Source organism: Rhodnius prolixus, unplaced genomic scaffold (genome assembly GCF_049639745.1).
Source record: "Rhodnius prolixus isolate KJV_2025 unplaced genomic scaffold, Rpr scaffold_2, whole genome shotgun sequence".
Lineage (NCBI taxonomy): Eukaryota > Metazoa > Arthropoda > Insecta > Hemiptera > Reduviidae > Rhodnius > Rhodnius prolixus.
The window spans coordinates 54,325,039-54,338,930 of NW_027411592.1; the positions used below are offsets into that span (position 1 = coordinate 54,325,039).

Genomic DNA, 13,892 nt, shown 5'->3' on the forward strand with positions numbered 1-13,892 from the left:
TCACAAACTAGGAACAGAACTAGCCACAAACTATTCACAAACATAGAAGAAGGCACAAACTAGGAACAGAAATAGTCACATACTAGGAACAGAAGTAGCCACATACTAGAAACAGAAGTATCCACTATCTGGGAACAGAAGTAACCACCAACTAGGAACAAATTGTACAGCAAGAAAGCGCACATATGCCAGCAGCAGTAGTCTACCAGAAAGTAGTCACAAACTAGCAACAGAACTTAGAAGAAGGCATAAAGTAGGAACAGAAGTAGCCACAAACTAGGAACAGGAGTAGCCACAAACTAGGAACAGAAATAGTCACATACAAGAAACAGAAGTATCCACAAACTGGAACAGAAGTAGCCACAAACTAGGAACAAATTGTACAGCAAGTAAGTACACATATGCCAGCAGCAGTAGTCTACCAGAAAGTAGTCACAAACTAGCAACAGAACTTAGAAGAAGGCATAAAGTAGGTACAGAAGTAGCCACAAACTAGGAACAGGAGTAGCCACAAACTAGGAACAGAAATAGTCACATACAAGAAACAGATGATCCACAATCTGGGAACAGAAGTAGCCACAAACTAGGAACAAATTGTACAGCAAGAAAGTACACATATGACAGCAACAGTATTCTACCAGAAAGAAGTCACAAACTAGGAACAGAACTAGCCACCAACTAGGAACAATTTGTACATCAAGAAAGTACACCTACGTACGCCATCAACAGTACTCTCTTTTAACAGAAATACTACGTCCATCTTATTCACGGACAAGGCCACAACATTACGCAACCAGAGAGAACAGTAGCGCAATCGGCTGACCCGGACCATTGGGGGAGATGATGGGCTCTCCCCCTTTACTAATCGTGTTGGTCACGCACAGTCCACCAACAACTGCATTCACCAAACCCAGCTTTCTAGAATTTCCACGTCCTTCAACAATTTTCCGGGCATAAGTGTTCTATGTCGTCTATCTTAAAGAAATTCCTTCATCATTCACACTTATACCTTATTTTGTTTATAATAACCTATGCTAATCTGCGTTTTATTTTATTATTACTATTTCTTATTACTTTTAGTTACTGCATTTTCATCGATCCCTTTAATTCTCCCACCCATTCTAATTTCAAATAATAATGTATACAATATAAGTTTGATTGGTAAACTTATTATTTAGTGAAGGTAGCATGAACGTTTTACATGAATGTGCGAATGTATATATGTAAAATATATACCAGTTAGCAGAGCCTATTGCGTTTTGTGTGATTCATACGTGACAAGTGTATGTTTTTGCCAAAGGTAATAGTTTCCACTACGGTCTCCAAACATTACCTCCTTGTCTGTCTGTCTGTCGTAATTTTCGCACATTTACCCAGGGCCCAACCAACTTCGAGTTTACGTTTCAGACAAGAACTAAAATTCGATGTTGTATTTGCGATTAGTTTATCGATATATATTACTGTATATTTTATTTGAGTTAAGTTAACATTAACAAGAATAAAGGGATTTATGATTTGTACTAAATGACCGTCCACGAAATTTAGCCGGTCCTGTTCCTCTGAGGGTAGTAGAGTCAGTGATGCATACGTTAAATTCATAAATGGCGAGATTTGAAAAACAAGAATGGAAACTGCGAAGAATTGGATTGAATAAATAAATGAATGAAAACAAAAAGATAAATATTACAAATAAGAGCACTCATACATAGTTTTGTAATAAAGAACAAAACAAAAGTAAAAGTTGGTAACACTGTTGTAGTAAGGAAAGAGAACTTCTGGAGAAAGATGGTGGGGGAAGATACACACTTTCGATTTCGCAGCTTCTCTTCTCCATCCATTCCAAAAGAGAGCCTACTTCCACAAGGCGATGGTAAAATATGTAATAAAATTTATGGTAGGGGATTCCGCGACTAGCCAACACGACCGAGACATATTAACCTAGTTGCGATTTTTGGCGGGAGGGGACACATACACACACACACACACACACAAACAAAAAACAAAAAATTGCGGGAAGGATTCTTACACAACAATGTATTCTCCCCTCAATGACTGCCATCTATTGTTATCGTGTAACAATAAACAATAACGAAATTTTGCAGGCTAAATCTACATAAATATATCTACAATTTCTCATTTTTATTTACTAATTGATAAACACATTTTTGATGGGATAGACAAAATATTCAAGGAATGAAGCATTTAAAATAGGAGAACATATTGTGTTTATATCCAAATAAGGAGGCCTCAAAATGAAGAATCTGTACGAACTGTGATGACCAAACGAGAGAACAACAGTTCAAAAAAAAAGCAAAAATGAAACCGCTAATTCTATACTAAAAATCAAAATATCTACGATCGTAACATCAAAACCACCTTGCAGAACAATTGAAACATAATAAGAAAACCAAATTATAATAATGTTTCTCTAAGGAATAATTTTCAAATTTAACCTTCAAGAATAAATATAACACAAATCGGCCATCAACAAAACTAGTAGAAAACTAGTGTTTCTTCAAATTCAAGATATCGTAAGAAGGGAATAATAAAATAAGGCTATATAGTAGACATGTTACAACATGTTCATACATAAACATTAAAATGTGTGCCATACATAAATTGTGTTTTTGCTTCCATGTGTAAGGTACACACACACGATGTGTGCACCACTAAGAGGAGGTTTGTGTGTAAGTATGTGATTGTAACTTACTTAAAATTTCAAGGTTATACTTCTATCATTCCATGTAATGGCATATATACCTATAATTTATTATAAGTTAATCTACATGAAGTATATAATTTATTTTATTTATTCATTTCTTAAAAATAAATTTTATAAAGAAAAAGATTCTATTACGAAAAACTAAAATAAAATATAAGAAATGTAATTTGGATATTAGAGAATTATTTTAATCATCTTTTATTTTTTGAACTTTTAACCTTACAAACAAAAAAACTGCGTCTTAAAACGACTTGCATTTGAAGAATATTTGACCAATTAAATTGCGACTAGAGTAAAGAGGAACTGTACAGTAATCGTGGCCAATTTTTTAATATCGATTCATCGGAGTTGAACGCTTTAAATTTTTCTTTTTTTTGGGAAATTTGTACGCAGTGGAAGGGAGTAGACTCTCTAAAGTATCATCTAACTAAATGTACGATAGTACCACCTTTTTAAATACTGAAGAGAATTAAATATGTAGCTAAAATTCTCTGTGTTTAAAGGTAGAAATCACTTGTCCAGAAGTAAGAATCTCTTCGAAGATAAACGATTTCTTGATTAGCATCCGTTAACTAACAGCAAAGAATTCCTTAAGGCCCTGGGTTATAAGATCTGTTGGCCATTCTTGTCATGAAATAGTTCTAGGACGTCATGCTTTCCTTTAAAAGTTCTTTTTATCATCATGAAACTTTATTAAAGTAAACTATCATTTCGAAATTTATAAAAACAAAAAGATTTCGAGACCTGCAAAGCTAATATGTATTGTGGTACTGTGTTCGATTCCCGGTCTTAGGCCTTAGATTTTATTTAATGGTTAATAAAAGGAATTTACAGTAAAGTATGTTAGGCGGTTAAGAGACTAGACCCGCAATGCTAAGATGTATTGTTGGTTTAGTGGGTTCGATTCCCGGTCTTAGGCCTTAGATTTTATTTAATGGTTAATAAAAGGAATTTACAGTAAAGTATGTTAGGCAGTTAAGAGACTAGACCCGCAATGCTAAGATGTATTGTTGGTTAAGTGGGTTCGATTCCCCCGGTCTAGGTCTTGGATTTTATTTAATGGTTAATACAAGAAATTTACAGTAAAGTATGCTTGTTGGTCGCCTCCGTCCACGACACCTAATTGGTAATTGGACGTTAAACCCCGCCTGAAAAATTAGGCGATTACTTTACTTCTACTAAAAACAAAAAGATTTAGCATTACAGTAAAAGAAAGTCGTGTGAGTGTCCACAAAACAATTTTTTTTAAATAAATTAACTGTGATAGGTCAAAGTAAAGTAAACGCCTATTTTTTTTTCAGGCGGGGCTTAACGTCCAACTACCAATTAGGTGTCTTGGACAGGGGCGGAAACTCCATACTTCACAGTAAACAATTTTTTTCTAACAAATAAAAAAGTAGCTACACATGGGATTCGAACTGGCGATCTCCGGCACACAAAGCCACACTCATGACCACTAGACCAATTAATAGCCCATAATTAATAGTGATAATTTAAAAAATTAAAAGAAAAAAAATATATTAGCAGGTTATACTAAAGTCAATTATATATATATATATATTTTTTTTTAGGCAATAATTGATTGTGAATGGCATTGAGAAAACTAGAAAACAATAGATAGACATCTTTTTTTTTTACTTTAGAAATAATGGAAATAGTGGCAGGAATGAAAATTTTTGAGAGAGTAGAGAGGGGAGAACGGTGGAGAAATATATATACCAAATTGTGGTGAGAGGGAGGTAGTGTTTGGCAAGAGATCCAGCGGAGGGGGTGGGGGGTTTGTACGAAATTCGTGGCAATACCAACAAGTTTTGTATGTGTGCAAGTATACATATATATTAGGCAAGTATGACGTAGTGGCACCAAAAGAATCGAGAGACAACTAACTAGTGTGGTGGCACGTGGTGAGAAAAATACCTACTCCTAAGTAATAGGCAGGCTGCCAAATGTATGCACATTTTTATTTAATAATTTAAATTATTAAATATCGCAGATTATTATTAATTTTATTTTATAACAAAATCGAAATAATAATTATTACAGGAAGATAACAAAGTTTTATTACGTCCGGCATTTGGTTGCGAGATTAAGAAGTTATGCACGCCTTCAATACTGAAGTACAATGCTGGTTTAGTAGGCCCCAACGCCTGCTGCCCTTTATTCACAATACGGTTAAAAATTTGGAATGAACTGTTTCGTCGAATTGTATGTGCTTTGACTCATATCAGTTGGAAATATGGTACAAAAAGAAATAATACTAAAAAAAAAAATGCATGCATCTACTAAACTATTGATTATATTGACTAAAGTATAGAAGAATCCAAACTAACCCGCAAATGGCTATCCAAAATAGAACACGCATTCCAGAAATAAATCCATTCAACTGATCACGCCAAATCAAAATGCAATCCGAACAATAACGGGGTAAAAGCAACAAGACTCTACCTCGTGGTCTCATTAGGCCACGATCTTTGGCTGCTGGATAACCTACTGAAATCTTGAGCATGAGACTGTCACTATCTAGAAGCTAAGAGTGGTTAAACCAGCTTGGTGCAAAGCCGGCTCGTCGAGGAGGCGCTTAAAGAGGCGAGCCAAAGTAGCTCCTCAAAAGAGATGGAACCTCCACCTACATGGCTTGGAAATCATGCATGGAGGATGATTGCTCCAACCCAGAAATGAAAGTGCTCTCATCACGTCCAACCCCTTTTAAATTTATATTGTTCTTATCCTAAATACGGCAATATGGGAGGTCAGCCAGAAAGATAGTCTATATTCCCAAGAAGCAACCATCACCCAGAGACCTCCCTATCCAAAAGTGACCGCAGCAATATCAATTCTAGGCCTTCAATAACAGTCTTTTTTTTTTTTGTAATGTAAATCCCCGAAAGATTGCTTACAAGGTCACCATAGCCAAAGTATGGGATGGTAACAAGAAGTGACATGCATGAAACTATAAAATTAGGTTTAAAAAATAAAATAAAATAACTAATAAATACCTTGAGATCCTTGAAGAATATGGAATTCCTTGCCCAATCAACTTGGGAGAATAGGTTCTGATCTAACACTTTGCACATAAGTTCAAAAAGGTCCACTTCACACTGGTTGTAAGTCTGGTTTTGGAGAAGACTGTACAATGAATTTTGCCACTCTGGATCGTCTATTGCTTGCACAAAATCCCTGATCATTGGCGACACTTTGGTACCACCAGTGGTGGGTGTTGTACCGCCCGATTGTGACGAACCTTCATATTGGAAGTTCTTGGTAGGCGGTGGTGAGGCGGCCGTCCACAGTTTATCATTAGAGAACACCTGCGGATGTGTCGCTTGCGGTGTCGCACCACCGCCTACCCTTTGCTCTTGGCCGGCCAATTGTAACGCCGCTGGACCGCCAGCTTGCGAGGTTGGATTTGCTACCGTTGTCGGTAATACCGGACATATGTTTCCCTGGCCTAAGCCAACCGTTGTTATCGGTGATGGTGAACTATCCGGGGATGAGGTTAATGAAGATACTTGGGGTATTTGTATTTCTTGCTTTATGTGCATGAAATTGGAGGCGCCTTGGTAAAGAGCTACACTATCGCCGAGACCAGCTGTTGTGGCCACCGCTGAATAACCTGAATTCCTTAATGTTTGCACCGCCATTTGCCTTTGGCGCATTATTTGCAGTTTCCGCGCTCGATCCCTCTTGTACATTGGACCAAATTTATTCCTTCCGCCTCGCATCCTATCCGCTCGAACAGCTGCAACAGAAAAAGAAACCATCTTCTTGTAGCAACAATTAAATAAGTATTAAAACAAAATTATTGAATAAATTTTAAATGCAGCATCAAATTAGCTTCTCATTGCAATTAAAAACCATTAAATTTAACTCCAGTTTGAGTGCTACCATATTTTACCATTTTAGAAGGGACACAACTGACTAGAGGGTCCTTTGTCCTTAAAAAACATCTATCAAAGAGATTTTTCAAGTTCTGCTAATAAAAGAAGAAGTAGCAGGGAGTTTCGCCCTGCATGAGACTGAAGTGGACTAAGGCTAGTGTGGGAAATCTAATCCGTGAAGAAGTTAGTAAGAAGAATGCGATTCTGTAAATGTGACGAAGTGGAGGAAGCTAACACATCCTCCGGATGGTCTGCAAGATTGTCCTTAGAGGTTTACAGAAGACCGAGTACTTAACTTGCATTGTAGATGGAAATATTCTCTTTAGAACTACGTCGATCTCTTAGCCTTTCTTAGAGAATTAAGCCTGGAATGATTTGGATGTACATCCTACCATTACACCTCAGTTGGCCATAGCTTCTTCTTGCTCTTTACCACATTGTAAGATGGGAAGGATATTTGCTGTCTTTTTTTCACATTTTGGAGGAGTTATTTCTAGTACCATCAATCCCACAGCTCACTCCCACCGATTAGCCACTTCTTCAAGAAAACGGGTGTCCCCAACTGGGATAGAGGTCATTGAAGTATTTTAATTAGGTTTAGGCTACCCTTAGGCAGACTCCAGCTCATCTGATGGTACTCATTTGCGACAATACTCTGCACATTTCCAGGGATGATAAAATGCTAAGTGCAAGCAAGAAATGTTACCTACAGGAACCTTAAAAGAACTTACAAGTCATGGCCTCCCTCAATATAGCTGACCATACCATCTATATGTTGTCTTAATAAAGAAAAATTGAGTAAAAAGTCAATATGATGTTAAGATAAGATAAGATTAAATAAGGGCGGCCACAAGGCCTACGCCACTGCGACCCCTTTGGATCTATTGTGGCTCCCCGACTTTTAGAGCTCGCCCTCCAGACCCGTCCGTTTAATTAGACTCTTAATTCTGGAGAGTGACTCCTGGGTAAAGCTCTCAGGCCTTGGTTTTTCCTCCCCGAGAAGTAACATCCTTAGCCATACAAGCCCCTCACACTGACACAACACGTGCAGTGCAGTTTCCTCTTCTTCCTGGCAGAACCTACAAAGGCTGTCATCTGCCAGGCCCATGCGATGCATGTGTTTTCTGAGTCTGCAGTGGCCAGTTAATAGGCCTACAATCATCCTGATAGCCCCACGGCCTTGACGGATTAATTCTGCAGTCAGCCTCGGCGAATAGCCTTTTATAAACTCCTTCGCCTGTCTCTGTCCAGTGGTGGCGAGCCACCACTCCTGAGACCTACTCTGCACCCACAAATTAATGGCCGCAGTCTTGACACACTTCGAAACCCCAAAACAGGGCTCCGGGCCAACGAAGTGTCCCGCAGAGCCTTCCCGGGCCAATAAATCTGCCACTTCGTTTCCTTTATATCCTGAATGACCAGGTACCCAAACCAGAAAGACCTTATTTTGGTCACTAATTTCCTTCAGGGCACCCAGACAGTCCCAGACCAGCCTTCAATATGATGTTAGTAATTGTAAAATAAGATCTAATTTAATTTTCTAAAAGCAAAGTATTAAAAGAAAATAAGGTGGATGGAGATAATGAGTAATAAACAAAATATAGCCAATGGAAAGGGAGGTTAGGCTATGAAGGTGTTGGAAAATGGAAGGAGATGATGTCATTGACCCTATATAACTAGAGTGAAGGAGGTTGAAGGTCTAGGGCAAGGGTAGTAGGATCAGAGAAAAGGGTGGTGTAGGGTGTCAGACTGGTGAGGGCGCTAGTCAAGGACATCCTGCTAATCAATATCACCCCGGACACCAACACACCATTCGCACCACGGTACACCATGCAGGCGCACAAGGAGACCTTCTTCTTCAACATATTCCTTATTAAAGGAAGCGGAGAGACTCAACAGCTCTTATTTCGTCAGGCCTGTTAAATCCTAAGATCAACTTCCTCCAAAAAAATCCCTGAATATTAAAGGATTAAAATTTTTCTTTTTATTTTGTACTACAATCAGCGTGTTGGCGCTAGGAAATAAGACTATAGCCAATTTCAGTCATAAATTTTTTTCATTTTTGTTTTAATATAGATGTTTATTATGACTGAAATTAGATAATCTTTCTTCTCCTTAGACCACAAATTACTATGAAAAATCGATCTCTTAATTACAGTGCAAACTATGTTCTCTTGAGGTAAAAAAAAAAAAACAGAGTTCATCACTTGGAAAGATGTCTTTCACTGGTTTTAAGCCAGCGCAGATTCAGTTTTGATTATTTCTTAACACGTCATTCACTGATTCTCCCCAACCGCAAGAAGTGATGAGTGATTGATGTAATGGATTTGAAGTATTGTTTGATTTTTGCTAGAAATTCCAACGAATCAGCCAAAAATGCTTACTTTATCAGGGGGGGAGTCACGTAGTCTAAGAAATCGTACAACTAATCGCTGTTCCGTCTTAGTACGATTTATCGATGACTTTGTTACAGTAATCGAGATCACGTGAAAAACTAGTGTTCTCATCTAAAAAAAAAAAAAAAAAATCAGTCCAAATGTGAAATAAAAGCAAAAGTAAAGAAAAAATTACAAAAAAGGCAGTAGCTACATAATATATTCTAAAAGTAATGAATAATGTATCTTAATGGAAACGCTATAAAGTTACAGTAAAAGGTGCCGTAATATGATAAGAAATGCTAAGTTATCAGTAAGTGCAGTAGGTCACCCAATCAGCGTTCTATTTAAACATGTCACATGTTACCAATATTTATATACTTATTTGACAAATTTATTTTAAAATAAATGTTAAAAAAAAACAAAAATGTATATATATTATTCTAACTCATGAACTAAATTGTATTCTTATTGAATCAATAATTTTTATTCGTAATAATTGAGTAATATGGTTACACAGAAGGTATTCTGGTTAATAAGATATTTGGGATAGCAAAGATCAATTATCAACCAACTTACTATTATTCGTGTTTAGAGAGACAAATGCAACCTAGAAGATCCTAAGCAATAATGTGCGTATGTGGCTGAAGATTACCTGTGGTTACAGAAACCCCAAAGATATTAACCCACATCTTCTACCACACAGACCCTACAGTTTTGTGTGAGCAAATAAATAAGCAAGTGTAAGGGGGTGTGAACTGAAGCTCTACAAGTGTAGAAGTCAAATTCTTTACAACAACTTTGAAAGATGGATGAAAAACTTGAAAACAAGTTCCAAGGCGCCTGACATGGTAGCCGAATGGTTAAGAGACTAGACCCGCAATGCTAAGATGTATTGTTGGTTTAGTGGGTTTGATTACCCTGGTCTAGGCTTTGGATTTTTATTTAATGGTTAATATGAGAAATTTATAGTAAAGTATGTTAGGCGGTTAAGAGACTAGACCCGCAATGCTAAGATGTATTGTTGGTTTAGTGGGTTTGATTCCCCTAATCTAGGCTTTGGATTTTTATTTAATGGTTAATATGAGAAATTTATAGTAAAGTATGTTAGGCGGTTAGAGACTAGACCCGTAATGCTAAGATGTATTGTTGGTTTAGTGGGTTTGATTACCCTGGTCTAGGCTTTGGATTTTTATTTAATGGTTAATATGAGAAATTTACAGTAAAGTATGTTAGGCGGTTAGAGACTAGACCCGCAATGCTAAGATGTATTGTTGGTTTAGTGGTCTAGGCCTTGGATTTTATTTACTGGTTTATAAGAGAACTTTATAGTAAAGTATGTTCACGATACCTAATTTAGTAGTTACAAATTTGGTAGCCTGAAATAAATAGGAATTACTTTACTTTTAGTGTCAAACAAGTCAGAAATAAAGAAAAATTTAATACGATAAATAAAACCAACGCATTCGTTTTAGTCGCAACAATACAGTGAAACCAAAACGATATAACTTACCGAGGTATGGCATAAAATTTCAATATAGGGTTGTAAAATTTTCCCTATTTCTGGTGCAAGTTATTTTTTTTATTGCTTCATTTAAAAGTAATTAATAATAAAGTGGATTCATTAAATTAATGTTTTTTGGAGCAAGTAAAAAATTGTTAAACCGAATTAAGGAGTCACGCCAACGTCATCAAGGTATGTCGGTTATAGAAACGTCATAATTGATCAGCTGTTTTCCGTCTAGGCAAACAAGATCTTGTACCACGTGAAATCATATTGATTGTTGGAAAGTTTTGAAAGTATTGTGCTTTAGTTAAATAATGCAGTACAACTTGCAGTACAAAGTGCATAATAGTGCACTTACTTCCCCAGGAGGGATATAATGTACCAGTCGAAACAGTTTTGTATATTTCATTCAAATAAATATTTAAAAATGATTGGACTGTACTGTTTTTTTTATTGCAACTTTATTATAAATATGGCAGTGGCATTTTATTTTTTATCACGTTCTGTACTTCCTCTTATAGTCGGTGAGAGAAAAAAAAAATACGTGTCTGTAAATAATTTGAATAAAATAAAGAAATAAATAACTAAAATACAAAATTATAGAGAAAAATAAATAGGAACTATAGTGTTTAGCCGACAAATAGCCGCAAATTAGCTGGTTAGAACAATAGTGGGATTATGTATGTAAATAAGACAATTCTTCGTAATGTATGTGCGTGTGTGAGTGTATGTTTCATCTCTTCAGGATGTTCTAGCTGCTAGGGCAGAGTGTGAGCAGAGAACAGTAGGAGCTCAGGATTTAATTACCCGTGGATATTTTATTGCTCATTTCAATGGTAATAGGAGCCCCTTTATTAAAATTAAAAAAAAATATATAAAGAAAAAGAAATTATTCATTCCTATAGATTATCTAGATTATATTCATTGTTTTACTAGTAAGAGAAAACTAAAAACACACTTGCTACGAGAAATAAGAGAAATTTTCTCGCCGAGCCTGTTTGGAAATGATACTCTCACAATTGAAAACGTCTTCTATTTAGCTGGCCAATATCGTGATTGCCAACAATAGATATGCATCTGAGTAGCCGCTTTTGAAAAGATGTTTACAAAATGATCAGCTCTGTTGACTTGATGATTTGCAAGAACTATCTGAGGTAGTCAGTCACCCCTGGATTGCATTGTTTCAATTGTATTTCTGCTGTCATTAATCAACCGTACACCAGTGGTGGGGGGGACATGTGTAGATTTGCTGCACTGGCTAGAGTTCTCTTTTGCAAGAGTTAACAAGCAAGAACTTAAAAGGACAACACAAAACTTACTCAAATTTTTTTTTTTTATCAAAAGGAAAAACAAATATCCTAAAAATCAGGTTTTCAAAAGGAAGTTAAGAAAATCTTTTGGAGCTTCCTCTTTAGAGGAGAATTGGGATCGTGGCGATTTCCTGTTTAGAATTATCAGCTGAAATGTAGGTTTGAAGCTACTTGGGTACGTAAAAGTGGTTTAAATGACGTTTATACAGCCTCTACGAACTAACTCAAAAAATAAATGCAGCTAAACGTTCTAATTTGACATTTAGATACCACCACGGAACCAAAAAAATTAAGCTATTAGACAAATCAACCTCTTTATTTAATAGATTTTTCAGATTTTTAGCATTTTTTCGAAAATAGTTCCAACTTATTTTATTATTTTTTTAAACTAAGCGCACGTTTACGGTTATTTGGGTATGAAAAAGTGGTATAAATTGGTTCTTACACACTATGTAAATATGCCAGCGCATATCTGGTTCAGTGCATAAAGTAAAGTAATTGTCTATTTTTTTCAGGCGGGCGTTACGTTCAACTACCAATTAGGTGCCGTGGACGGAGGCGACTAGCAAACATACTTTACTATAAATTTCTCTTATTAAACCATTAAATAAAATCCAAGGTCTAGACTAGAACAAGGGAATCGAACCCACTAAACCAACAATACATCTTAGCATTGCGGGTCTAGTCTGTTAAGCGCCTAACATACTTTACTATAAATTTCTCATATTAACCATTAAATAAAATCCAAAACCTAGACCGAGGGGAATCTAACCCGCTAAACCAACAATACATCTTAGCATTGCGGGTCTAGGTCTCTTAACCGCTCGGCTATCGTGGTGTCTGGTACAGTGTATATAGTCAGCGTAAATGTAGAAAATTCTATTTGATTATTTAGGTGCCACCACGGAATACAAAAATAACTTTTTTAAATTTTTTTTTCCATCGCTGAGTTCGATTGATGATGACCGGCTGAAAAAGCTGCAATGATTTGGAAGCAAAATATTGATCGCTAGTCTAGAAACTATTGTGAGATTTAGTCTATAACTAATTTTCACTTAATAGATGGTTGAAAAGTATGGACCATCTTTGCCCGTCTGAGAAAACATCATTAACCAAGACTTTTTAAAAATTGTCTTAAGTTATAAACACTAATTTAGATGATAGATTTAACATTTAGCTCAAATGAAACCAGAAACATCGCAAAAGTCATCGATATTTGATACATCGATATATTTATGCCCTTTAAATTTTAATCGATAAAAAAAAAAAGAGGTTCCAAAAACCAATAGAATTAACAGTATTTACCTTTTTCTTTTACAAAATTTTTTGTTTGACTCGTCTTGTCAGTTTCTGGTGACCAACTTGTGTCGTCACCAACAGTCATAGTACCTTGACATAGTTTCGTAGCTAAGAGGGAGACTGACAAAAACACTTTCAGTTCGGCAACCGTGACAAACATTTAATTATTATAACATTTGGACACGCAAACTTCGCTATCATTCTTAAGAGCTTGCGATTTTAACTTAAATAAAATTAATTAAAAAAAAAAAATTTTTTTTGAGGAAGGTACATGGATATGTTTATAATATAAACTAAATAAGATCTGAAACCATACAGAGCGGAAGTTACCCTGAATCGTAGAAAAGATTTCACAGCATAAATTTTTTTGGATACATTGGGTTTAAATAATGGTTTTAATTATAGGCTAATTAAAAATAAAAAAAATTATTACATTAACGTTGGGGGGGTGCCTAAAGTTTTGTGGCCCGCCCTAACTCCTGGTTAACAAAAGCAATTACGCTCAAACTGCACTTTTCTTTAATTAAACTAAATATTGAAAATATGGGCTACTAAGAAAATGCAATTAACTCATAATAAGACAAATAATTAGTACCATTTAACTCTGCTTCAAGTAAATAAATTGCTTGGCTTGCTTACGTATTTTTAGTAATCAAGTTAGCTCAAATATTTTTTAATGTCAAAAAATTATAAATAAAAAATAACTGCAGTTCATTTTTGTTGTAGTATAATTGTTTTTAGTTAGAATCGTATTATCATAAAATCTTTAAAAAACATTAAAATAATGACGTATGTAAAAAG

The 13,892-nt window shown here is 35.7% G+C and overlaps 1 protein-coding gene across 4 annotated transcripts in view; it reads right to left on the reverse strand.

Annotated features, from left to right (window-relative positions):
• Positions 1–13,892, reverse strand: part of ftz-f1 (ftz transcription factor 1) — a 355,962-nt gene that overhangs the window by 45,978 nt on the left and 296,092 nt on the right. For all 4 annotated transcript variants that reach the window (XM_074119982.1, XM_074119981.1, XM_074119984.1 and 1 more), the window contains one exon: positions 5,719–6,461. In XM_074119982.1, the coding sequence (XP_073976083.1) occupies positions 5,719–6,461 (743 nt within the window). The remainder of the gene's footprint in view (positions 1–5,718; positions 6,462–13,892) is intronic.